The sequence below is a fragment of the Balearica regulorum genome, chromosome 1 (genome assembly GCF_011004875.1).
Source record: "Balearica regulorum gibbericeps isolate bBalReg1 chromosome 1, bBalReg1.pri, whole genome shotgun sequence".
NCBI lineage: Eukaryota > Metazoa > Chordata > Aves > Gruiformes > Gruidae > Balearica > Balearica regulorum.
In genome coordinates this window covers 217,229,771-217,254,460 of record NC_046184.1, presented here as the reverse complement: position 1 = coordinate 217,254,460, position 24,690 = coordinate 217,229,771, and the positions used below count along the sequence as shown (strand labels likewise).

Here is a 24,690-nt window from a genome sequence, read left to right as displayed (position 1 = left end):
AAGTATAATATAGCTCCGGTATATTAATAGGAGTCTTCTTCCAGTTCATCACCTTGCTCACAGATCTCTAGGCTGGCTTATAGCTAAGGCTAGGTTAGTTTTTGGAAGGCTGTACTTTGTCATTGCTGAAAATAGCCTTTTCCATTCAGCAGCTCATGGATCTGTGCTTTGTGAAGACTAATGTAATTGAGCCAAATTTTGGAGGGATGGAGATAGATTGGTTTCTAACTGCATTGAAAATCCCATCTAAAATGAGGTTTGTGTGATCATGTTCGTATTCTGATGGCTCATCCTCATGCTGGGGCTTTTTTGTTGTTTTTTCTTTGTTTTAATCTATTCTAGAGATCCAAAGATTTCCCACCTGCTTCTTCAAGCCCAATACCCAGTGATTGCTGTGGACAGCTATATGCCTGTGATCGATGTTTTTACTGGCAGTAGAAGTGGAAGCCTGCGGGTCATTCTGGCGATGGGCTCAGCTGATCAAATAGTAGCACTGCAAAGGCTAAAAAACGAAGAAGGAACGGTACCTCCCGTCACACAGCGCCCTTCCCACTCTCTGGACCCTCCTCCTACAAAGCCTGCAATGGTATTGTTCAGTAAATTCCCATTCTTGCTGTTAGGGACACGTGAAAAGGATTTTACCAGTGGGTTCATTAACAGGCCAGTGATCCCCAATCTCTTTTGATGCTGGAACCAATTTTGTTATAAATGATCACGTTCTATGCAGAATAACATTGTTTGTACTCTTTTCTTACCAGCTTTCTCTCACCAATCTTGACATTATTGCCCTTTTTATTGCCCTGCATATTCACTCCTTCTATCTACATAACAAGTGCAGTAAAAAAAAAAAAAAATTATACAAAACCTTAACTCTCACAGCCTTATTCTGTACCATACAGGTTTTGCCACTGCCTTCGAGTTGGATATGTAGGAACTTTCTTGCTTTTTATGTGCTGTGGTTTTTTGGCTTTTGCAGGAAAAAAAAAATATTGCTCTCAGGCTTTCAATGTTTCTGTGAACTTTAGGAGGAAAATGGCAGATAGTGGTTCTGCCCCACTATCTCAGGCTTCCTAGAATCTTACGTTCCCAGTCCTCTTGAATGCTGTTTCCTAAAGACTTGTCCTTTCCATCTGGATTTCCTTTGTGTCATTAGCAGTTAGACCAAGAAGGGGAAGACCTGATGGAGCATGTCTTCGAGATCCACGTGGAGAGTGTGAAGGGACTCACTCCCTTACAATCCACTGTCTGGGGAGAGGCCGACTGCTACGTACAGTACTATTTCCCAGTTCAAGAGGCTGGTTGTGGTGCTCTGCAAGGAACTGAACTGCATGAGGATGGTAAGCTTCTTTTATAATCCATCCTTATTTAGAGCATTGCTTTTGTTAAATACTGTTTAGTAATGTTCTCTCTGCTCAAGTAAGAGGATGTGTGTTTTTCTGAGCTTTCACGCAACCAACGCTTGCTTTCCTCGGAAGATCTGCGTACTTGGGCTGCGTCCGTAAATTAAAAGCCTGCTTTGATTGAGGCAGGTGACAAAGTTCCCTGTTCTGAATCTCTTCACGTTACCTTTTTGTTAAAGATCCTAGAGGGCTTTGCCAACTGATCCTGCAAAGGTGCAAGGACAGATTCGCAGGGAGTATTGAGATTGTGTACAGTTAAATTCAACGAAGGCTTTACATGCAGAAGCCTTCCAAGGTGCTCATTTTTATGGATACACCAAGAGAAGACTTGCCTGGTTAAGATCATTTTGATTATAAGGAGTACTTAACTAATTCCAGTTGTAGAAAAGGATTTAGTGTTGACTTTGAGTGCTTTGAATCACTAATATGTATTTCCTCTGAAAAATGACAGTCGGTAACATTGTTCCATAAGAACTTCTGTGGACTACGTCAGCTTCCAGCCACATTCAACAGTAGTTTTCAGCCTGTGGCTCACAGTTTCATGGGACTGCGTGAATTTGCTTGTAAAAGATTTGTGAAGCAAACTCAGAAGAGCAAGCCTTCTGGCAGGAGGATTTAACTTACTGTCCATGAGTCCAGCCTCCTGAAGGACTGCGAATGCAAAAAGGTTGAAACCCGCAAATGCAACTATTTTTAACCAGTTCTGCTTGACTTGTAGGCATCAAATTAAAGCCGTTTCGCACAGCAACCGCTTTGTGTGTCCCTGATCCCGTCTTTAATGATGAGCATCATCACTCTTTGCTGGTTCCTGCTGATGTCCCAGTCCAGAGGCTCCTGGTCGGTGCATTTATGGCACCAGGAGCGGCTGGAGGAGGAATCCAGTTTGAAGTCTGGTGCAGGTACAGAATAACGTCCTGTTCTTTGTAGGTGTCACAGCAATACAGAGAGAGACGTATCCGGTATTGAAAAATCTCTAGCTATGGGGTGGATATTTAAGCATAAGTGAAAAAGTGGTGAACTCATCAACATTTGGTGATGGCTATCTGCATTGAAGATTGCATTTAAGACATTTGAGGCTTTTTTTTTTCCCCAAGAGTGCTAATTACTCTTTTCTTCTTCAACTTCTTTAGAAAGTGTGTGCTCTTAGTTTGCTTTCTTCCACTTTGTTATCAGCGTAGTGATCTAAAAGTAGTTTTTAAATGCTTGGCACATCTAAATTTTACTTAATAGCACCCTGGCAGTATAATTTAATTGTTTTGGGTTTTTTTTCCCCTAATAAAAGGCACCAAATACAAAAGAATATACTATAAAATGTTCAAATTGTAGTTTCTTTGGCAACTGAAACTAATTATTAGTGACAGAAAGCAGAGACCATGAAGACAGGTAGCTTTAGAAAAGCATAATTAAAATAACTATAATGTGTTCATTCTGTAGTGAACAAACCAAGCTATTTAAAATTTGCAAGTTCCCATGAGTATTAAATTTTGTCCCCAAATGGAAAGAGAAACACAAGTCTGTAGCTCTACCACATTACTCAGTCATTGCTGCTGAAAGCCCAGTGGATGCCTTTCTCCTGGTCTACTTGTTTTCATTAGACACAATGCCAAAACTCACTTTAGAATGAGTCTGAAGCCAAATAGCAGAGTAAGAAACAGTCTAGAGTCATTTTTTACACTCACAAACCAGTACCATAAATCTGTTCTGCAAGTAGCATTTTTTTTTATTTATTAATGGGAATCGAGAGTGGAATCCTTGCTGCCAGATCCTTCTCTTGTTTTTCTTTGGGGTGCCAATTTTTAGTAGAGTTTCTGCTGGTTGACTTGCTATGACTAGTGCAAAAGTACATTTGTAGCATTATCTGCATGAGCACTTACTGTTGGGTTTTTTCCTGTGGAAATTCACTTACTTGAGGTTATTCCTGAGCTGTCAGGAGCCTAACTAGTGTTTGAAGGCACACAAATTAAAGTTGACTTACATACAGCCTTGACAGAAATAACGATCATTTTGTCATCATCAAAACAGTGTGACTGGTGCTGCTTCTTTGTGTCTTACCAGGTATTATTACCCAAATGTCAGAGACCAGATGGTTGCCAAAGGGACCTTGCCTTTGTCACGGCTCTGTGCCATGGTGACTATGCAGCATCGTGAAGAAATAGGGATACAGACTTTTAATCTTCCGCTGGTCCCCAGGACTGATTCCTCAGAGGAATTTCATCTGCGGTCTTCAGGTAAGGAAGACTTGTGGGTTTTCACTTTATATGTAAAAATGAAAGTCTATGTATTTGCTGCCAAGGGAAATAAAAATGTGTATTTGTAAGCTTAGGCAGTGTGGGTTGGATGAGTGGACAGTGAGGTGGGTTGAGAACTGGCTGAATGGCAGAGCCCAGAGGGTTGTGATCAGCGGCGCAGAGTCCAGTGGGAGGCCCGTAGCGAGTGGTGCGCCCCAAGGGTCAGTGCTGGGTCTGGTCTTGTTCAACATGTTCATCCATGACCTGGACAGGGGACAGAGTGTACCCTCAGGAGGCTGCTGACCATACAGAACTGGGAGGACTGACCGACACAGCAGGAGGCTGCGCTGCCATTCAGTGAGATCTGGACAGGCCGGAGAGTTGGGCGGAGAGGAACCAACTGAAATTCAACAAGGGCAAGGGGAGGGTCCTGCACCCAGGGAGGAATAACCCCAGCACCAGGACAGGTTGGGGGTGACCTGCTGGGAAGCAGCGCTGCAGAGAAGGACCTGGGAGTGCTGGTGGACAAGCAGCTCTCCATGACCAGCAGCGTGCCCTCGTGGCCAAGAAGGCCAAAGGTGTCCTGGGGTGCAGGGAGAAGAGCGTGGCCAGCAGGTCGAGGGAGGTTCTCCTCCCCCTCTGCTCTGCTCTGCCCTGGTGAGGCCACAGCTGGAGTTCTGTGTCCAGGTCTGGGCTCCCCAGTTCCAGACAGACAGGGAACTACTGGGGAGAGTCCAGAGGCGGGCTGCGAGGATGAGGAGGGGCCTGGAGCATCTCTGGTGTGAGGAAAGGCCGAGAGAGCTGGGGCTGGTTAGCCTGGGGAAGAGAAGCCTGAGAGGGGATCTGATCCACACTTGTCAATATCTAAAGGGTGGGTGTCAAGAGGAAGGGGCCAGACTCTTCTCAGTGGTGCCCAGCGACAGGACAAGGGGCAACGGGCACAAACTGGACCACAGGAAGTTCCACCTGACCGTGAGGAAAAACTTCTTCCCTCTGCGGGTGACCGAGCCCTGGGACAGGCTGCCCAGAGAGGTTGTGGAGTCTCCTTCTCTGGAGAGATTCCAAACCCGCCTGGACGCCATCCTGTGCGACCTGCTCTGGGTGATCCTGCTCTGGCAGGGGGTTGGACTAGATGATCTCCAGAGGTCCCTGCCAACCCCCACCAGTCTGGGATTCTGGGATTTGTGTTGGCAATTGATATCAACCAGGACTGGTTTTCCTCCCAGCTTTCACTATCACCATACCTAGTGAAGAATCAGTGATTAAACATGAGCCAACCCTCAAACTCCTAATGAGTTTAAAAAAGCCCTGCCTGTGTATTGAACTGCTTAGCTGCCAAATTAGACAGTTTGTTGTTAAGCTTCCCATGTAAGGTAGGGAATGGGAGATCTGAAGAAGAGCTTTTATGGTACATGGTGTGGGCAAAGAAGTCTTTCTCTTCTGCTGTCGTTCTTTCAAATGACACAAACTTCAGCTCTGGGAAGGCTGCTAAGGAAATCTGAGACAGCTTCTTGGAAAAAATGGTGATAAAAAAGATTGGGCTGGAGCAGGAGTTCATGCTTTAATTATTTTGTAATAGGTTAGCCACATGCAGCAGCAGAAAATCTGTCTCTCTGAAGATTTTGTCACTGCAACGCTATAAAAAAGATGTCTTGAAATACTACAGTGGAGTATTTTAAAACTATTACAATGAACGCACACATGAGGGCGCGGCTGGGTTAAACAGCCTCTCCTAGTTTTACTATGCCATAAATTTGCCGATGAGAAGGAGCCATTAAGACCATCTGATCTGGCTGTAGGTCAGGTTGCAGGATGCAGTCCTTAAAATTTCCTTCTGTACCTCTTGTGTCAGGCCGTAACTTCTGGCTGAAGTACAGCATCTTGCACAGTCAATCTCAATGGATTTCATCTGGAATTTTTTTTTTTGCTTGAATAGAGTAAGTTCTGTATTAAGAGGTATAACTAAGTATTGATTATATTGGATATATCTGTATGAAAAGCTGACCATTTCTTTCCTTTCTTTCATTTAATCCAGGCTTGCTTGATGTGAGTGTGAGATACCAACGATCCATGAAAACGGCAACAGGAATAACTGCTCAAGCTGTTTCTCTCTCTGTACAAATACACAGAGCAGCTGGCTTGCAAGCAGCAGCTAGGTAAAGCCTAATTCAAAGAGGAAGATTTTTCTCTTAAAATAGCTTTATCTGGAGGCAGCAGGCTGCGACGTTAGATTAGAACAAATTGTAACTGGCCAACGTTCCATCTGCAGAGACCGAGATTCAAAGTGGGTTCTGATCTGAAGTGAAAATAACTTTATAAAGAACATCAGTGGTTATTTCTGTCCCTTAAGCTGCAGTACAGTGTGGTAGCCTTTGTTCTGCAGAAGGATCGAGATTGTAAGGGCACATTTTTCTACATTTACACCTTTTTCTACACCAAAGGCTTATATAAAAATTGGCTGATGTAAAATGGTACTCGTTTGGGCATTGGATCTTGATGATACTGGTGCTATTTAAAAGCTAGCTGAGATTTGTTTTCTTGAATTTCACTGTGGAAATATCGATAAACTAACTAGTAAATGATACATGTTCCTTTTCACCAAAAGGCTGCTGCTCTAAGTGCATGGCATCACCTGAACTTAGTTCCAATATGTGATTTTCAAGAATTAATAAATAAAGAACTAGAAGAGAGGGAGTCAATGCCATGAGAGCAGGATGGCTCCTGTCGTTCTAGCGCAGTGCTCACTGACCCTTTCTTGGCGTTACTGAGCTCCTGATCTATCTTAATTCAAGCAGACTCTGTAAGATGAGGATCACTATCGTATGGTGCTTGGAGAAGTTAAGAAACTGGAATGACCTCAGACTCCTCATCCTTCAGGTGTACGACCTGAGTAACACCTGGGTCTGTTTTACTTTTAAATAATTCCATCTGCTAATTTCACCCCTTTTGCTTGCCAGTACTGGTAAATACTATAAAAATAATTTGGCCTTTTGCTTCCTTTTTACTTTTACTTTTTACAAGGGCAGGGAGTGACAGGCCAAGGGGAATGGCCTGAAGCTGCAGGAGGGGAGATGGAGATGGGATGTGAGGCAGAAATCCTTCCCTGTGAGGGTGCTGAGGCCCTGGCCCAGGTTGCCCCGAGAAGCTGTGGCTGCCCCTGGCTCCCTGGCAGTGTTGAAGGCCAGGTTGGATGGGGCTTTGGGCAAGCTGGGCTAGTGGAGGGTGTCCCTGCCCATGGCAGGGGTTGGGACTGGATGGGCTGTGAGGTCCCTTCCAACCCAAACCAGTCTGGGATTCTTTCTGGAGCAGGTCTCTGGGAAGTTAGCCTACAGCTTTTTCTACAGTATGGGATATTTTTAAAGGTACCAAGGACTTTCTCAACCACTTTGGTCTCAGAACCTGACAATGATAAGAGCACAGCCACCAGTGATGGACCTTGTGATAGTTACTCTCACTATTTCCTATCTGTTCTTAGATGTTCAGATGAAAAAAAATACGGTGAAAACCAATATGCAGCCTGAATCCGCATCTGGTCTGACTTCCAACACTCACTGTTTTGTCCGTTCTTTTCACCATGAAGACTTCAAGCCTTTGCTTTAATTGCCTTGCTTTCTAGATTCCTTGTACATTATATTAATTCTTTTTCTTCTTTTCTTTTTACATACTAAATGAAGAGCTGTGGCACAAAAGAACCCTTCAGTCCAGTACTATGCGGGTGTGGGAGTTAATGCTTATGTCTCTGTGCACCTCTCCTTCCTACCTGAGGCAGAGAGACGCAGCACACGAGCTGTGGCTTGTACTTTCTGCCCCGAGTTTGAGCACCATGTAGAGTTTCCTTGTAACCTCATCATTCAGAAAAGTAGCGGAGAAGCCTCTTCTCTGGGGGAACTCCTGCAGTCTGCCAACATCGTCTTCTCTGTCTACCATCAGACCACCAAGTCAGGTAAGGAGGACAAGTGATTTCAATGACTTAATGCTGTTGCAGAACGATCCCCTTGATTTTTAGTTTAGAAGAGAGACTATCTGCACAGTTACTAATAGATGTAATTACCTAAACTGTCTTCAGAGAAGGTTTTGGGAGATACTGTTCCCCTTGTGCAATGAGTTTTGAAGACTCCAGATGATCAAGATCACCTTTTAAATGAAAAGCTAATGCACTTAACAGCAATCATGCTTGACTCTTGCAGCACCCTGCCTTTGTACATGCATGTCTTACTGCCTCCACTTCATGAATGAGGTAGTGGAGGTTCAGAGAAGTGACAGCTTAAAATCCTCCGAGAATCCTGTGGCAGATAGGCAGGATTCTTTTACAACATAAGAACATGCCGTAGAATTATTTTCATGCCCCTGTTTTTCACGGATTTTGGCGTGATATGTGCTTGGCAATTCATTTTGACTTTGTCGTTTTTTTGTGGGTTAGAAGTGTTTTCCGTATAGCAGCCGAGCTATTTGCTGTTGAGGCAATACAACTTGCTTTCGAAGGAGATGCTGGCAGATTCACTTTTAAATCTCGCGTTCCAATTTGGTGTATTTGCAAAATGATTTCTTTTCCAGCCACTGAGACATTGGCAGCTCGGACATCAAGAGATTATCTTCTTGGGACAGTCACAATTCCAACCAGAGACCTGCTGAGAAGGAGATCAGGTAATACAGCAGCATTACGCTGCTGACATTCTGGGTAAACTCTATACTAATTACTTAAAACAATTTTCATTCCTATTTTAGGGGGTTTGTTTTGTTGGGTTATTTTAGACCAAAGTTCTCTCTGACATTGCACGTGCCATTATTAAAAATCCTGTATTAGAAAACTCATGTAAGGGCTGTTGTTTTCAGGGTGTAGGATGTATAGTAGCTGAATGAATATTAACCTCCTTAGTATTTTATTCAGTGCTGTTTATTTTCTACCTTAAGATGAAAGTCCAAGAGTACTAATAATTCAGTGGAGGACCAATGACTGCTTTTGAGATGTCAAAGCTGGAAACAAAGGCTTAGATAGGTTAGAAAGCAGTTGGATTAACTTTTTTTAAACTAAAGGTAAAATACCTCCTCTATCTAGTGTTAGTTTGTGGTGATAATGTCTTGTAATAATAATATTTTAGTTATCATCTTGGTTATTTCTGCTTTATTCTCAGTATAGTGCTAGTTTTCTCCAGTATGAAGTTTGGGGTTTATCTTTAATGGGAAGAGAGGAGGAAAAAAACTGAGAATGCCTAATTTTATAATTAGTGATTCATGGGATATAGTTTTGTTGTAAAATGAGTGCTGTTAATGAATTAGAAAGTAAAATGCCTTTGGGATCAGAACTACTGGTGAGGTTTTCTGAGTTCTAACAACTTGTGGCTTTTTCAGGTTAGAAATCATTTCACAAATTCCAAACTTTCACAAGAAAAAACCACTTCAATTACTGGTCCTTGACTAATGACCAGAGAGCAGAAAATTCTTTATTGATGTTTTTAAAAGGTAGGCTAAGTCTAATGATGATCTTTTCTCCTGAAGGTATTACAGGCTGGTACCCAGTCACCTTATCTGAAGATTTAATGCCGTCACACTGCACAAACATCATGCAGGCCGTTGTGGGAGGACTGGAACTTTCTATTACCTTTGCTCATCAGGACGACAGAGAGCGTGTTTTGGAGGCCGCTAAGCTCTTAGGATGGAACAGCGAGGAGAGCCGTGAAGACAGCACGGACGATAGTGATGAATGGGAGCAGAACGCCAATCCAGCGACCGTGAGCATCTCAACTCCAAGAGTATGGCTGCCGGTCCACTGCGTGCTGCTCACAGGCCAGATGCACCTAAATAAAAGCACTTATTGCTACCTCAGGTATAAGCTATATAATCAGGAAGCCGCGTGGACTTCGCTTCGGAGGCCAAAATTGAGTGACGACACAGAGAACGTTACAGTGAACTTTAAGAAACCAAACAAGATGACTTTGAGAAGGAGCCAAGGATTGCTTTGGTTCTTCAGGGAGGAGAAATTAGAAATCCAAGTGTGGTGGGCATACGGTAAAGAAAATGATGTGGAAAGACCACTTGATACAGATCGTCTTATTGGATCTGCCTATGTCGACCTCGCAGCATTAGCAGAAAGGTCAAGGACAACACTAAGTGTTAGTGGTAAGTTCCTAAAGAATGTTGCCATGTTTTGTTCCTCTTTATTGACGTTTTAGTTTGGTTACTTCTCTAGTCACTTTAAGTAAAGCTTTTACAGCTTTGTTTTGTCCTGTATGCAACACGCATTCAACTCCTCCTTTCGCTAAAGATAAACAAGGTTAAACTGCTTGCTGCTCTGAATTCAAAACTTAGGAAGTTTAAATAGGTGACAAATTGGCAGTAATGATCAGTAATAGGGAGAGCAATTAGCCTACGTGGATCAATGAAGAATGTTTCTTCAGAATTACCTATTTGGCATCATAATAGAGTGAAAAGCAGTAAGAATGCTGTCTCTCTAGGAGGCTGAATGCCTGCAGTCCGAGCAAATGACTAAGCACCGAGAAGGTCGTGAAAAGTTCCACTTTATTCAGTTACTTAGGCTTCTGCCATCTATGTGGTATCCATCAGCCCCCAGCTTGCAGGTAGATTTGTGGACAGGTCATTGGTTCTTCTTTTGAGTGTGCTCAGGGAAGGGAGAAGGAACAAGAGGTAAAACAAATGTTTATGCTGTGTGTATGTTGTGTTCTCCATATATGAATATAAAATTATTCAGAGGCATTATACCCAGGACGCTCAGGAAGTTGATGTGCTTTAAAATAGTAATCTGTGCTGCCAGCGGGAAAAGGAAGGCGTACCCAGTTTGGGGGACTGGTCACCTGCTTTTAACCTTTACAAGCTGATACTTCTACCAGCGTGCTGGGTGATACCTTGTGTAGAAATTACATTGAAAATCAAAATTCATTCTGCTGGTCTGATGTGAGATCTTTATTGTAACGAACTGTACCAGCTGTTTTCCAAGATCCTAGTTTTCCTTTGGCTTGTTTAGCTGTTTGGTTGTGAATTCTCTTGCAGGGGTTTATCCGTTGTTCAGATGCAACGCTGCGAACCTAGCGGGAGCTGCTGTACGTGTTCACATCGCCCTTTCTTCCACTTCTGCTCTGCCCAGCAGACTTCACTGTGCTGAGGAATACAGCAACAGTGAAGATGAAGGCACAGAGAAAGCACCTGGTCTGAGCCAACAGGGCTCTGAAAATCAGAGTCAGAAACCGGATATCGTAAGTTCAGAAATCACCAACGACAAACCACAAGAAGACGACGTGATGTTTCTAGAAAACACAGTTGCTGTCAATATCCTTGTGGAGAGAGCAATGCATCTAAGTTTAAAAGGTAACACCACTGCCCTTTTTTTCTTTCTTCCTTTTATTTATTTTTTTTCCCTGGGATCTGTTCATAACAGTTACTGCATGGACCAATTGAAAAACAAATCCTCAAACCCACTCCAGCACGGTGAGTGGATGTGATGGATTTTGAACTTGGCTTTGTTGTGTTGCAACCCCGAGAGCAAGAGCATTCCATCATTGTATAAGTACAGGGGAAGCGCGAGGTTAAACTATTCAGCCTATGTCTATTAATAAAATCCAAAATATGTCTATTAATAAAATCCAAAATAGAAATAATATAATGTTCACTGTTACAGATGACAGCTGAATTGTCAAGTTAAGCATTATCTGAACAACTTAACCCCAAGACACTCATATCTCAAAGGCTCTTGCAAATTTGCATTTTTAGCGTATAATCAATTTGTAAAGCTGGCTTACTCGTGCTCTCTGGAGAGTGCCAGTGAGGAAGGGCAGTGTAAGGGCAGAGCAGCCTGAGCTTGCCCAGGCTTGACACACTGCTTCCCGGTGGCTAGTCACTATGCCGAGGATCACTGAATGCTTGTAAATTTATGCTAAGTGTATTAAAATATTCCTTCCTAGCAGGTGGTGTTTGGTTCTTGATGTGCAGCGAGGTAACACACTTGGTGAATTTGCAGGTTTTTGGAGCCTTTTGGGTTTCCCTCAAGTTGCAGTCTGTAAATAAATCTCTTTGTTAAAGCTGAATTAAACCCTTTAAAACACATCAAGTGCTCTGCCCTGCACCTTGGGCACCTCTGCATGACTTGATCACTTGGTGTTTGCTCAGTGCTTGGAGTGATCTGATCTTGTTTGGGCCATTGCGCGTTACCTAAATAAATAGGAATAAGGAACTGAAGCCCAGGTGAGTCTCTGTTAAGATCAACTGTTTCACAGTCCGGGTGATAGGCCAGAAAGGAACGCTCAGCGTTTTATGGTGTGGTAACACAACTAAAACACAACTAAAAGAGTCAAATATAAGCCACGATTGAAGTGTAATTCTGATACATACTGAGCCCCACGGATGGCTTTTTTTATAATGAATCTTTAATCTAGAATTCATAGTCTTTGGAAACCTGATGCAACATTGTTTGCTACTGCAAGATTTCGATGGGATAAAGGACGTTTCTTTTGATGGTGTACACTACTGCAATATTTCCATCTTCAAACAACTTAGCATTTTAGGGGATTTTTAGAAGTAACTAACTGAGAGGCAAGTGATACACTGAAACAAATGCAATATAAGCTGATTTCAAGAAGAATTTTCATTCTTCATGATAACAATTTCATTTTTGTGTTACAGATAAAAAGGCTGGAATACATTTCCAGTCCAGTATGTTACGGATGATAAACTTCCTGCAATTTTGGAAGAATTACTTAAGATACACAATTTTCAAAAACTGAGTGAAGATACAAAATGTTTCCCCAAGCCTCTTCATATTTCTTGTGGTCTAAAATCAATTTTCCTGTTTTCTTTTTCTTCATCTTCCAAATAATATAAAGAAAAGAAATAGCCTAAATTTCATAACATTGGAAAGGAATGAAATTAATTCTATAAAAATGTAGAAGTTCTACAAAATGCAGAAGTTCAAGCTAACAGGTCTTTTCTCTAACTTAATTCCAACTGTTTTGAGCACTGTTTTGAACAATATTAGAACAGAATTTTCCACGCATCTCTTAAGGACTGAAGTCACTTTAATCTGCAGTTGCTAACCTCCTCCTGCCATGTTTTTCCTCTTTTTCCACATAGTTCTCACATCCCCAGGGAACAGATCTCTGTTCATTTTCTTCTGTCTGTCTTTTTTTTTTTAAAGTTAAGCTTCACCACTAGCGAATGGCTGCTGGATTCTCTCCCCACAGAGCAGCTCCAGCTTCTCCGTGGACCTCGCTGGGATTTAGGTCTTGTATTTACCAATAGAAAATCATCCCTAGCGAAAGGGAAGGAATTTCCCTTCCCGCTCCTGGCTTCTCTGCCAGGATGCTCCTTGCAGAGACTTTCGTCATATGGACAATCGTCCTTCTTTTGCTAGAAGAAAAGCAAAGCTAACACTTGAGAAATGCCTTTGACTACAGAGATTGATTTTAGATCTGCCTTTACATGCGGGAGATTGTGAGCTAGTCTGGACAGGTCTTGGTCGTTTCTCTAAGCTGAGCTCACATTGCCCACGTCTGTGTTTGAATTGTTGTATCTACAGTCTTATCAAACTGCAAAGAGTTTTGCGTGGTATGTTTTAACTGAAGTCATTGTGGATATTTAAAAAAAATAATCTTGTTCCCAAGCAAATCCTCGTTTTCAAGGCACAAATGAGCAGCAACTCAGTAAGCTACTATAAATCAGTCATATTTGATCGTATTTTCACAGAGAATCAAACTTCAGGAGAAAAGAGAATTATTTTTAGTTAAATCAGATTCATGCAGATCAGTTTTGATCATTCTGGTCAGCAAGGTCTTGGAAAAATCCAAAGCCACATGCTGATCCTTGGAAGGCAGAAAGGAGGAAACAATGTGTAATAACTGCGTGATAGTTGGTTGCAAAGTCTGATCATTTCTCCTAGCAGATTTTGCCAGCAACAAATTCACCATCCGAACAGCTCTGTAAGCAGTAAAATGCTGCTACAGCTTTACAAACCATGATAACGCTGCAGCAAATGAATCTCACTAATGAAAACATGACTAAGAGGGTCCAAGCCTGGAGGAAGGGTCTTGTACAAAAGGGAAGAGACCATAAGCATGTCTCTGTTTTGGGCTGTAATTAATTCACTGCAAGTGATTGTATCGTTTCTGCAGCTTTCGTTCAACAATCTCTAGCCCATAATATCCAGCAGCATCTGGCGAACATCGAGCTCCATCCCTTAATTTGACCATGCGTTCTTGTGATGAGAAACTATCTACCTCTAAGTGCAAACATACCCAATTAAGTCAGACTAGTTAATTCATCATCTTTTTTCTCACAGACCTTTTCCCAGGTGATTTCAAGACAAATGAGGGAGAAAATGCTTATGGTTCCAGCCCTGAACTATGTTTACACAAGGAATCTTGTTAAAGGTTTGGCTGATGCATTGCGGAGTGAATGCCATCCTAGTTGCTTAGCTTGGCAGTCACAAAGGTCTAGTTTGTGCGTGGATTAAAACTGGTATTTCCTGAAGCTACCTAAAACCAACTTCATTAAAGCCCTGGATTAGACCACGAAGGCAATTGATTTTTCCCTCCCTAACTCTGATATAAACTTTGATGTTTTGGCCAAAATATTAAGACCTACATCTACACTAGGCTTTCTTCTCTAAAATTTCCTGCCAGTGCCGGAGCAGGGCTGGTGGGAGCACACGTGCACTTAAAGTAGTAGTAGTGACCAGTATTTTATTTTCCATGTGCTCTATCCCTGCTCAAAGCTTCTACCATGGGAAAATACAGGGGGCTGCGACGATTGGTCTGTAACACAAACTCCCACTTCTGCAACAGATATGAAGGGCAGTGGGGAAAATTGGAAGAGAGGCCAGCAAGAATTTGAAATAAAATTGTAAATATTGCTTTTTCCTCTGTATTTAAACCTTTATAACAGATGAGGGTGGTGCTTATTTCTACCTTGCAGGTATGTTAAGTTTCTCTAACTCTTTCAGTCTTTTTGAGAGGAACTAATAGAGGATATAGAAAAGTTTTAATCCTTGGGTATCTTTAACACCGGGTGTGCGTCATCTTAGTCAACACAAGTGAGCTTCCTCTCAGCAATCCAGCTGTTAAGCCAAACCGCCTTTTGTAACGCTGACTATTTTCTGTGTTTGCAGCTAGGATTGCCAAATTCTGCGATCCAGCATGGAGGGGAGATGAAGCACTGGAATAGGGTCCTGGGAACTGGGGTTTTATTCTTGGCTTTGCCTCTGGCTTCTCAGATGATCTTGGACGAGTGGTTTTTCCATTTCTCCCCTGAATATTCCAGTTTCTGCTCTGTAAAAGGTTCATGTAATATTTGCTCCCATTGTAAATACAAAATATTTTCAGCTCCACCAATGAAAAGGAGCAGTTCCTAGATGGTGGGTTTCTTTGTTAATTGTCTGGTTTTAATTGCTGAACTGCCTGAGACTGTTTGTTTGTTTGTTTGTTTGAATAACTAATCTGTATTTAATTCTGTATCATTTTAGGGAGCCCTTTGACAGAACGTGAAGTAACAGCACCCAGTAGCTGTGTATCATTTGCTGTTGCTGGTGCAGATGCTCCGATTACCACTTCAGTAATAGAAAATACAGACTCACCGGTCTGGGACTTTCAGCAACAAGCAAGGTAAGTGATGTGGACTCGCACAGACACGCTTTGGATCTGGTATGAAAAGGACATATCCAATTAGGAGTGTCTTTCTACTTACTGGCCCTGTGCTCTCACCTTAAAATGCTTATTTCCATGTTTTATGATCACCACATGTTCATATTGGGCAAAAAGTTGTATGAGCAGGCTTGGTCTTAAAGCTAATGTGAGGAAGGGCAGTCTGACTTACACCGAACCTTGGCTGCAACGTATTTTGGTTTAAGATCTTGGGTGAGTCAGTCTATTTCCACTCATCTGTAGTTTTCTCATCTAGAGGAAGGGGCTGCTAATTGCTAAAGGACTCTTGGCAAGGCTAAGTAAGACTTGAGCCAATTTATTGGCTTTTTCTGTATGTTTTGCTTTGTTTCATGCTTAGAAATTACGCCCTGGTTTCGGGATCAGAGCTCTAAGTTTGGATTTACTTACCATAATTTTATGTATCTACAAGTTAGGTTTCTGACTCAGAGCTCTTCAGGCTTGGCTTCCTCTGCAGTCGCTGGAGAGGCGCAGGCACCTCCCGATGGTGAGTCACTTGACCTGTGTCAGAGACCCAGCGTAGGACAAAATTCCCTAAGGATGCCTGTTTCTCTCCAGTGACTGCCAAAATAGTGTAGGCAACATAGCTCGGACTTAGATATCTGAGCCTAAATTACAGCAGATGAATTGACCGCTCCAAGGAACCTCAGCAGATCGAGTCATACACGATAATATTCAGTAATAAACCTGTGTTTGCAGTCTTGTGGTTTTCCCAGTGTTTCTATACTAGATTTGAAATTAATTTAAATTTCCAAAGCAGTAACCAAAAGGGTTTTCTAAACTAGGTGGAACAAGTCTGTTACAGGGAATAAGAAAACAAACTGAATTTATTTTGCCCATCACAAAATGCATGCAAATATATACCAGTGCCTGCACAGGAGTGGGCTTTTCTGCCAGGCCACTGATTTGGCTTTAGGGAATTTGTAATATGAAGATGAAAAACATTGAAAGACTCTGATATAGCTGAAATTTAAGTTTTGTTTCAAAGGTTGCTTATGCTCAGAGCCGTATCTGAATTGCTTCAGGCAACTTAAAAGCTGTTCTACATTTGACACTTCAATTTTCAGGGTTTTATTTTTCCCCAGAAATCAACTCCAAATATTACAGCTTTCAACCATAACCCCAAGTGCTTTACTGTCACTGTGTTACTGAGTCATGAGATAAACTGTACTTCCATTTCTTCATGGTTTCATTGTCCTATCTTTTAAATTTACAACAAGAGTGAGGAAAGGGAAATATATCTTGAGTGAGAAGAAGCCCAAACCATGTAAAGATAGTTGTGCTTTTGCGGGCTCAATGATTTTGGATTTCATTGTGGGTTTTTTCCCCCATCATTCCAGGAGGAAACTGATTTGTCTGGATAGACACAATGGCATTGAACCTTCAGAGGCATTTTACTGTACTTGTTCTTTTTCCTACTTTGCATAAAATATTACGGGGTTTTTTTCTTGTCAGATTATCCAAAGAGCTTCTGCTGGATCCACAGCAAACCTTGGTCTTCAAAGTGTGGCATAAAGCAGGTAAAGTTTGTAGTTCACTATTGAGAGGAATGTCTTTTCTGCATCCCTTTTCTTGGGTGACTAGTATTTCATACAAGTAAAGTAAATTCTAATAAGTAAATTGGAGAGTGGAATTGTAACAACATTTTTACCTTGCACTAGAAGAATGCTAGAGATAAATACCCATTTTTTTCTGCCCCTCATCATCCTTCTTTTCCCCTTTAATCATCTGGCAAGATTTGGTTCCATTTTGAATTTGTCGGGACTTTAGAGGTAGGATTTTCCCAGTGAAGGAAATTCTTTACTGTGTCTTTCGTATGCTGTTTGCTGTCTCTGCAGTTGGTTGAAGTGTGGCCAGCCAGTTGTAATCAAATACTTTTATAGTGGCGTGGATATATTTTAACAATCGCTCCTGTATCCAGTCCCAGCATTCACTGGATGAGTTGAAGGCCTTGGGTTTCAAACCCTAACAACATAAAAGCTTTTTGTAAGCATTTTTATTGAACCTACTGCTTATCGTTAAACGATAAAAGATGCCACTAGTAATTCAAACTGGTGTTTGCTTGTTTTGGTGATAGCTCGGATTCTCCAATATTTAATTGGTACCAAGCAAGCACAAAGATCTGTGTGTTTGTTGGGAAGACAGCCCTACCTCTTCAGTTCAAACTGCTAGGACATGATCTTTAAAATACCAGAGTTTTTTCCTTTCTTTTTACATATTAAAGTTCTCTTGGTTCAAAAATAAACTTCCTGTGTAACTCAGCCTTTCTCTGGATTATACAGAGTACCATGTGTACACATTGTTTCTTCTTCCAATCCTTTTCCCCACCCTGGTCTTTCATTTTTTCTGCAGGGGACATTTTTAGCTGAATGTAGCTGCTAAGGTAATCCAAATAATATCCTCTTCTTGGATAAGATTGTTTGTTCTGTACTTCAGATAGATTTGCAAGACAGAAAAGACAAAATGTTGCACAAAAAATGCAACAGTGTAATGACAAATCAGCGGTTTTGAAAGTTTTGGCAAAAAGAAAAGGGAAGAAACATGAGTTTCTGAAGTGAGAGTGCAGTTCTGGAGGAGGAATGCATTTGCTGAGGTCCCCAGATTGGCCTCCAGGTTTATTTTTACCAGCTAAATATTTTTCCCTTTATTACAACCCTTGTTTCCCTAGTTCTTCTGATTAACGATCGCGTAGGGTACGTAACCCTTGTGTCCTTCCTTACACCTGCAGCAAGGTCCTCATTCTGCTCTGAATTATTACCGATGTTCAGGTTACCAACAACTGCAACAGGGACAGCTGTTTTGGCAAATCCATAGGGAGAAAGCTGGTTTCATTGCTTCAAACAATTTTTCCTGCTTCTCAGTCGGACATGATAGGTCTCTAGTTTGAAGCATGTCAACAACCAAAATCTAAGTGTTGTTTCTGTTGTCTTAAACTCTGTTTTCTATTATTTCCTCCAGATTTTTTGTTCCACTCTTTACTTGCTCTTTACCTTATGAGAGCTGTCAGCTATTAAACCATTTTTTCAGTTGTATAAGGTGTCTTTCCCTGTAAAGTCTAGACCTATTTCAAAGGCTGTATAACTGACTGATTTTTAGCGTTCCTGAAAATGTTCCATTTACATGCAGTTTAAATTAATATATGCTTTATATTCTTCTTCCCCAGAGACCGAGCGAGTGATAGGATTTGCATCAGTGGACCTTTCTCCTCTTCTTTCTGGCTTCCAGCTCGTGTGCGGGTGGTACAATATCACGGACTTCAGCGGACAGTGCCGAGGGCAGATCAAAGTAGCAATTTCCCCTCTTCAAAACATAAATAATCTCAAAGAAGAAAGGCAGGCAAGGATCTGGACCCAGCCACCGAGTTCTTCAGTACGTACTTCAGTTTCCTCCCCTGCGCGTATCTGATTAGATTCCTAATAATCAGCACTGACTCTGTGTTTCTAAAGTAATGAGCGAACAGCAAATTCACAGCGCTGTAATGGATCAGTCTGTGTAAATATATCAGAAACAATTCCTTGTTTAATTCTGTGGTAGCTGCAGGCCAACACTAGTTACAGTGCTCACTCAATCCTAGGACATAAACACCTCCAGCGGCTTCTGTTGCTCTCGTTTCTTTGTGGAAATGTTTCTTTGGGGTCTTTATTCTTAGGAAAATATTCTGTGGGTTTGGATATTTGGCATTGTTCTGTTTGCTGCTTTGGCTGGCAGCTGATACCCTGAAACATACTGTAAATTCAGCCTTTAGGTTATTATCCCAGGTTAGGATATTTCTAATGGGCAGAAATCTATTTTTCTGGCCAATTTGCCATTTCTTGTGTTTGTTTTATTCTCTAGGCTTTCCAGTTATGCTGGGGTGTGATATATGGGAGTAATGGAGCCCCTATATTATTCTTTGGTAGTGGGGGGGTGGAATTAACAAATGTTTCTGAAATAAGAGTGTTGTTAAATGGTACTTTGGTTCAGTGCTGGAAAATCCTTTGAAAATTTAAAGCTATTTAAAAAACTTATTTATTTGTTAGCTCAGCAAGATACTGCTTTAATTTCTCTATTTTCTTGCTATGAAAGGTTCATGTGTGGTGTTCCTCTTTATTCTAGGTGAAGCCCAGCTTTCCAACATTTCCCAGTAATGCTACAAACTTTTCCAAGGAGATGCTGAATACCTTGTCAAAGGAAGTCAGCGTTCCTACTCGAGAGCGGTAAGTCAGGCAGCTATCGGTCACTTTGATTGTTTTCAGGGCTCAGAAATCTCCCTCTCTGAAGGCTATTGACTTTTCTAAAAAAAAATAACAAGCCCTATCAAAGGTCTTTCCCTGGTTTTCGACTTAAAGATTATACCAAATGCCCTTTACCAGTGAGAGGGTGGCCCAGGAGATAGAAATCCTGAGGCAGATGTCTTTCTACAAAACTCAGATTTTTGTTTCTTCTCACTGATGTTTCCTGGTTTGTTTCATTTACACCCTTCTACATCAAGATTTACACTGTGCCGTTGCTAAAACCGGCAGTTACTTTTTCCAGGCCTTTATAAGGATAAGGGTTGTGTTTAGTTTTATTTTTAATAAAGATAATAAGAGTAAGTTAGAATAGAGCATTACTGATACATCTCTTTATTTTGCTGTAACTCCTGTCCATGGCTGGTGAATGACAGCTGGTGAAATGCTGCGATATTGCACATTCCAGGACTGGGACTGTCAGATATCCTGCAGCAATTCCTGCTTTTTCTCCCTTAAAACAAGCACCAATGTTTCTATATTTAACTAACAACATGTGAGAGAGAGCATTTTAATTCATGATGTGTTTATTTAGCATATGTAGGAGATTATACTTTTCCTGTGTGTGTCTCTGAAGTTTAGAGGGACCGCGGGCCACCATCTGTGGTCTGAACAGACATTGCAAATTCCCTGTCAGCCACACTGTTAACCAGCGCAGAGAGTTTACTTTATTTTAGTGTCAATCTGAAACAGTAAATGCCATTTTTGATGACGTTTGAAGGAGCTAGTTTCACCCATCAGTGGCTCTGTAATGCATTTAAAGATGTTGGATATTCTTAGTTGGCAGACTTTTCACAATTAGATATTTCAACCTGTTTTCTGTTGTTAAACATAGGCTTGTTTCTAGCAGAATTAGCCCCCCTGGAACACACACGCCTCGTCACGACGAGCATATGCAGAACGTGCGCAGATTTCACGAATCCCTGCAGCAAACGGAAGGGAACGCGCACCGGGCGGCAAAGATGGACTCGTTATCTCTGTCATCACGCGCTTCTCTTCTAACTGCTCTCAGGTAAAGCAGAGCTATAGCCAGCAAGGTAATTCAAAGCCTTAGGTTTGCAAAGCAGAGTTTGAAACTGAAGAATTCTTGTGTCCAATTTTAAAGGAAATGAAAATATACAGTAAGTGATTAAGAGGTATTAGTGCGATATCAGTGTCAGGATGAGATTGGAAAAGCAGGAACCAGGGGGACAACTCTGCATTAGGACTGAGGCTCTGGCAACGCTGTGAGTCTCTGAAGGGAAACAGCAACAGCGGTGTTTCCAAATCTGGATGGAATGCTTTGCTTCATCCATCCGTGTACATCTATAACGCAACACACGCTTAAAGGCGGTAGTTCTCGGAGTTAGTTTTCACAGGTACAAGAACAAGCCTGTAAGCATCTTCATGGTGCGTGGAGCAGGATGTCCTTTCCCAACAGGATGCCTTTCTCCTTACTAGGAGCACTTTTCTCTTGACTACATTCTAGATTTAAATCGGTTGTAAATTTTAGGAGAAGAACATTTATTATCTGTAGGAATATAGGACTGAAAGAGACTTTTTGAGTCATTCCATCCCTTCCTCTGCTGCCTCAAGCAATATATTGTAAAATCCTTAGACCTTAAGCAGGTAGAAATCCTCAGATTTTTATCAAGCTCAGTCATAAAGGCAATTAATATTGTTGGCTTTATGACTTCTGTTGGGAAGGTCATCTCAAGTCTGACATCCTTTGATTAAGTAAGTTTAAAATTATCTCTTTTTTTTTTTTTTTTTTTAACTTCCAGACTAAGTTTCATAGCTAATTTGACATTTGTTCTTGAGTGTTATCCTCTTGCTTAGAGCAACCTCAACATTTACCTGCTGATCTATTTTCCAATAATAACCCTTCATCTTGTATTTGCATATTTACATGCTGTTGTCTGGAATGATACAAATAGAACCAATCTGCCACAGGCTTTTTTTTTTTTTTCCTCCTCTTACCAAATTTCTTACCACTGCTTACAGAAAAAACTTGAGCGAGCTGGATGACGTTCAAAGATACTTCAGTCAGAAGCTGACCAGGTCTTTTCCTGACCTCACTTACGGTAATGCATCCAAACCAAGTCATGAGGAGCATCAGAGTGATCACCGGGGCTTGAGGAGCAGAGAAGTGGATCCCAGTGCATGCCATCTTTTGGAAAAATCTAGTCAGTTGGTGTCGCAGGTCAGCAGCCTAATCAATGGTAAGTTGTCACTTGGTTTGAATTTTTTTGTCAGAAGCTGCCTTCAAATTTCTTATGTAACTGGGACCAGTTCCTGGTGTTGGTAATCAGCATGTGTAGTGTTGGGAGAATGCTTCAGAGAGACTTTCAAACTCCTGTCAGTAATGATAGTGTTGAACTGAAACATTCAGAAGGAAGAAAGTTCACCCATGCGAACTGCATGAAGCTCAACAGGGCCAAGTTCAACAAGGCAGGAAGTTCAACAAGGCCACGTGCAAGGTCCTGCACATGGATTGGCTCAATCCCAAGTACAGCTACAGGCTGGGCTGAGAATGGATTGAGAGGAGCCCTGAGGAGAAGGACTTGGGGTGTTGGGGGGCGAGAAGCTCCACATGACCCAGCAATGTGCGCTGGCAGCCCAGAAAGCCACCCGTGTCCTGGGCTGCGTGTCCAGCAGCATGACCAGCAGGTCGAGGGAGGGGATTCTGCCCCTCTACTCTGCTCTGGGGAGACCCCCCTGCAGTGCTGCGTCCAGCTCGGGGGTCCCCAGCACAAGAAGGACCTGGAGCTGTTGGAGCGAGTCCAGAGGAGGCCACGGAGATGATGGGAGGGCTGGAGCACCTCTGCTCTGGAGACAGGCTGAGAGAGTTGGGCTGGTTCAGCCTGGAGAAGAGAAGGCTGCGGGGAGACCTTCGAGCCCCTTCCAGTCCCTGCAGGGGCTCCAGGAAAGCTGGAGAGGGGCTGGTGACAAGGGCAGGGAGGGACAGGCCAAGGGGAATGGCCTGAAGCTGCAGGAGGGGAGATGGAGATGGGATGGGAGGCAGAAATCCTTCCCTGTGAGGGTGCTGAGGCCCTGGCACAGGGTGCCCCGAGAAGCTGTGGCTGCCCCTGGCTCCCTGGCAGTGTTGAAGGCCAGGTTGGATGGGGCTTTGGGCAACCTGGGCTAGTGGAGGGTGTCCCTGCCCGTGGCAGGGGGCTGGAACTAGATGGGCTGTGAGGTCCCTTCCAACCCAAACCAGTCTGTGGTTCTGTGATTCTATAAGATGAGATGGGAGTTAAGGCCCTCTCAGGATGGTCTAAATTCTACTTAAATTTCAGTGTCTGTTCAGTAGAAAAAGGGAAGTCTTGCAGAAAAGCAGTGCGCAAAATGGAACTGAGCTGAGTCTGTGGTACTTTGCTAATAAGAATTGACATATCTCTGGTTTCAGGTGAAATTTATGCTTTGTGATGAATAGCTAAAATAAAGGTATTTTGGATAGGTAAGATGAAGCTCTTAGTAAGCTGCTTCTTTTCCGTTTATCACATTCAATACATTTTCTCTTTTAGAGGTATCAGTGCAATTAATTTTCCCTATCGTTAGTGCTGTTGGACACCAAATGACATCCTTACTAAGGATGGAGTATGACACAACAGGGAAGGGAACCGTATCTCTTGTTTTCAGATGTATGTTTTCTTCACTCTGCTTGGCATTTCTAACCAGCTCTTCATCTCAGCACAAGCCTGCTCACGGATCGCAGTTAATTTAACGTTAGCTTAACTGTTCACGCCGCTCTGATCTCATACCACAGAGGTGCTGCAGGTAGCAAAATGACTGGGAAATCAAATCCGTGCTGGTGCTTTTAAAATAATTTATCGGAGTAGAGAATAAACTGCGGCCGTTGAAAAGTTATTCTGTGCTGTTCCTGCCTGTGGCTCCCTACAGGGAGGCAGCGCTTCCAAGAGATGGAGTTGAAGAGCACATTTCTGTTATGCCAGAATTTGCAATTCTTGTATCACCACCTTGATCTTCTCATTTTTTTTTCTTTTTCTTCTCCAAGGTTTTGCTCTTTTTGTTCCCTTTCTCATCTTTATTAATTGTTTTTAGTGCTTCTTTATATGCTGTCCTCTACAGTCTGTCTCCAGCTCTTCCCTCTCCTTTTCCAAATGTCCATTTCCTTATAGCAAGACTTTCTCTTGCCTCGGAGTAGCAGTAGTTTGTCATTTAACCTAATACTGGTGAACTAATTTCTCAAAGAATGCAAGAAATGAATGGGATCTGCTAACTAGGAACCAAAACCAGGTGATTGTGGCTTTTTAAAGAATTTGTAAAATCCCCAGAGATTTTCAGGATTGCATAGATTTTATTAATGTTTAGGCTCCTAATCCAATCATCTTTTTTTCAGAGCCTGTGTTAGGAGCACGGGCAGCAATTTGTTTTCAGACTTTACAATTTTACCACCACAACTGCGTAATAGTCCTGAACGACTATTTCAGTTTTACAAATATTTAATTAACAATTGTCTGTCATTTGATTCAAGTTGCTAAAATGAACTGGAAAATGGAGAATATTGGTAGAAACTGTGTCTGCTGGGCCCCTACATAAAACAGGGGAAGCTATGAGAGGGGAAAGGTGGTTAGATTGTCCATCTCTCCTGTCTGGATTATTCCTGTCTCCTTCCCACGTGGTCTGAACTGTCCAAACTGGGTTTAGCCACACCAAACAACACGTATTTTTTGCTTTAGATGTACTCTTTATATCAGAGTATTTTTACTGTCTGATTTTTTTTCTCTTTACATTGATGTAGGTATTTCTAGTTATCTCCCAGTAATTTCATCCAGGACTTTTTTTTTTTTTTCTTCAGCATTTCTGTTCTTCTCCTGGCCTTGTCAATGGTAAAGAGAGCAGAACGTGATCACATCAGCAGAGTGTTTGACAGAGTTGTGCGTGTTTAACTTCTGACCATTTTTGCGTATATGATTTTCTGCAAAAAGCCCAAATAAATAAGATAAAAGGTTGTGGAGTCTCCTTCTCTGGAGAGATTCCAAACCCGCCTGGATGCGATCTTGTGCAACCTGCTCTGGGTGATCCTGCTTTGGCAGGGGGTTGGACTAGATGATCCCCAGAGGTCCCTGCCAACCCCCATCACTCTGTGAATCTGTGAATTGTTGCTCTGTGCATTTACTGATGCTGTTTT

The 24,690-nt window shown here is 42.1% G+C and overlaps 1 protein-coding gene across 7 annotated transcripts in view; it reads left to right on the top strand.

The window, feature by feature from the left end:
* The window catches only part of C2CD3 (C2 domain containing 3 centriole elongation regulator), a 51,953-nt gene that overhangs the window by 17,311 nt on the left and 9,952 nt on the right, over positions 1-24,690 (top strand). For 5 of the 7 annotated variants that reach the window (XR_012833458.1, XR_012833459.1, XM_075742637.1 and 2 more), the window contains exons 16-30: positions 343-586; positions 1,154-1,337; positions 2,119-2,299; positions 3,456-3,628; positions 5,664-5,784; positions 7,303-7,571; positions 8,183-8,272; positions 9,125-9,745; positions 10,634-10,948; positions 15,093-15,231; positions 16,744-16,808; positions 18,452-18,681; positions 19,384-19,484; positions 20,392-20,568; positions 21,540-21,757. Coding sequence is in view for 5 of the 7 variants with exons in the window: in XM_075742637.1 (XP_075598752.1) it covers positions 343-586; positions 1,154-1,337; positions 2,119-2,299; positions 3,456-3,628; positions 5,664-5,784; positions 7,303-7,571; positions 8,183-8,272; positions 9,125-9,745; positions 10,634-10,948; positions 15,093-15,231; positions 16,744-16,808; positions 18,452-18,681; positions 19,384-19,484; positions 20,392-20,568; positions 21,540-21,757 (3,128 nt within the window). In the remaining 2 variants the exon portion in view is untranslated. Of the gene's footprint in view, positions 1-342; positions 587-1,153; positions 1,338-2,118; positions 2,300-3,455; positions 3,629-5,663; positions 5,785-7,302; positions 7,572-8,182; positions 8,273-9,124; positions 9,746-10,633; positions 10,949-15,092; positions 15,232-16,743; positions 16,809-18,451; positions 18,682-19,383; positions 19,485-20,391; positions 20,569-21,539; positions 21,758-24,357; positions 24,678-24,690 lie in introns of those variants that run through there. The other 2 variants (XM_075742640.1, XM_075742638.1) reach the window with 2 other exon arrangements.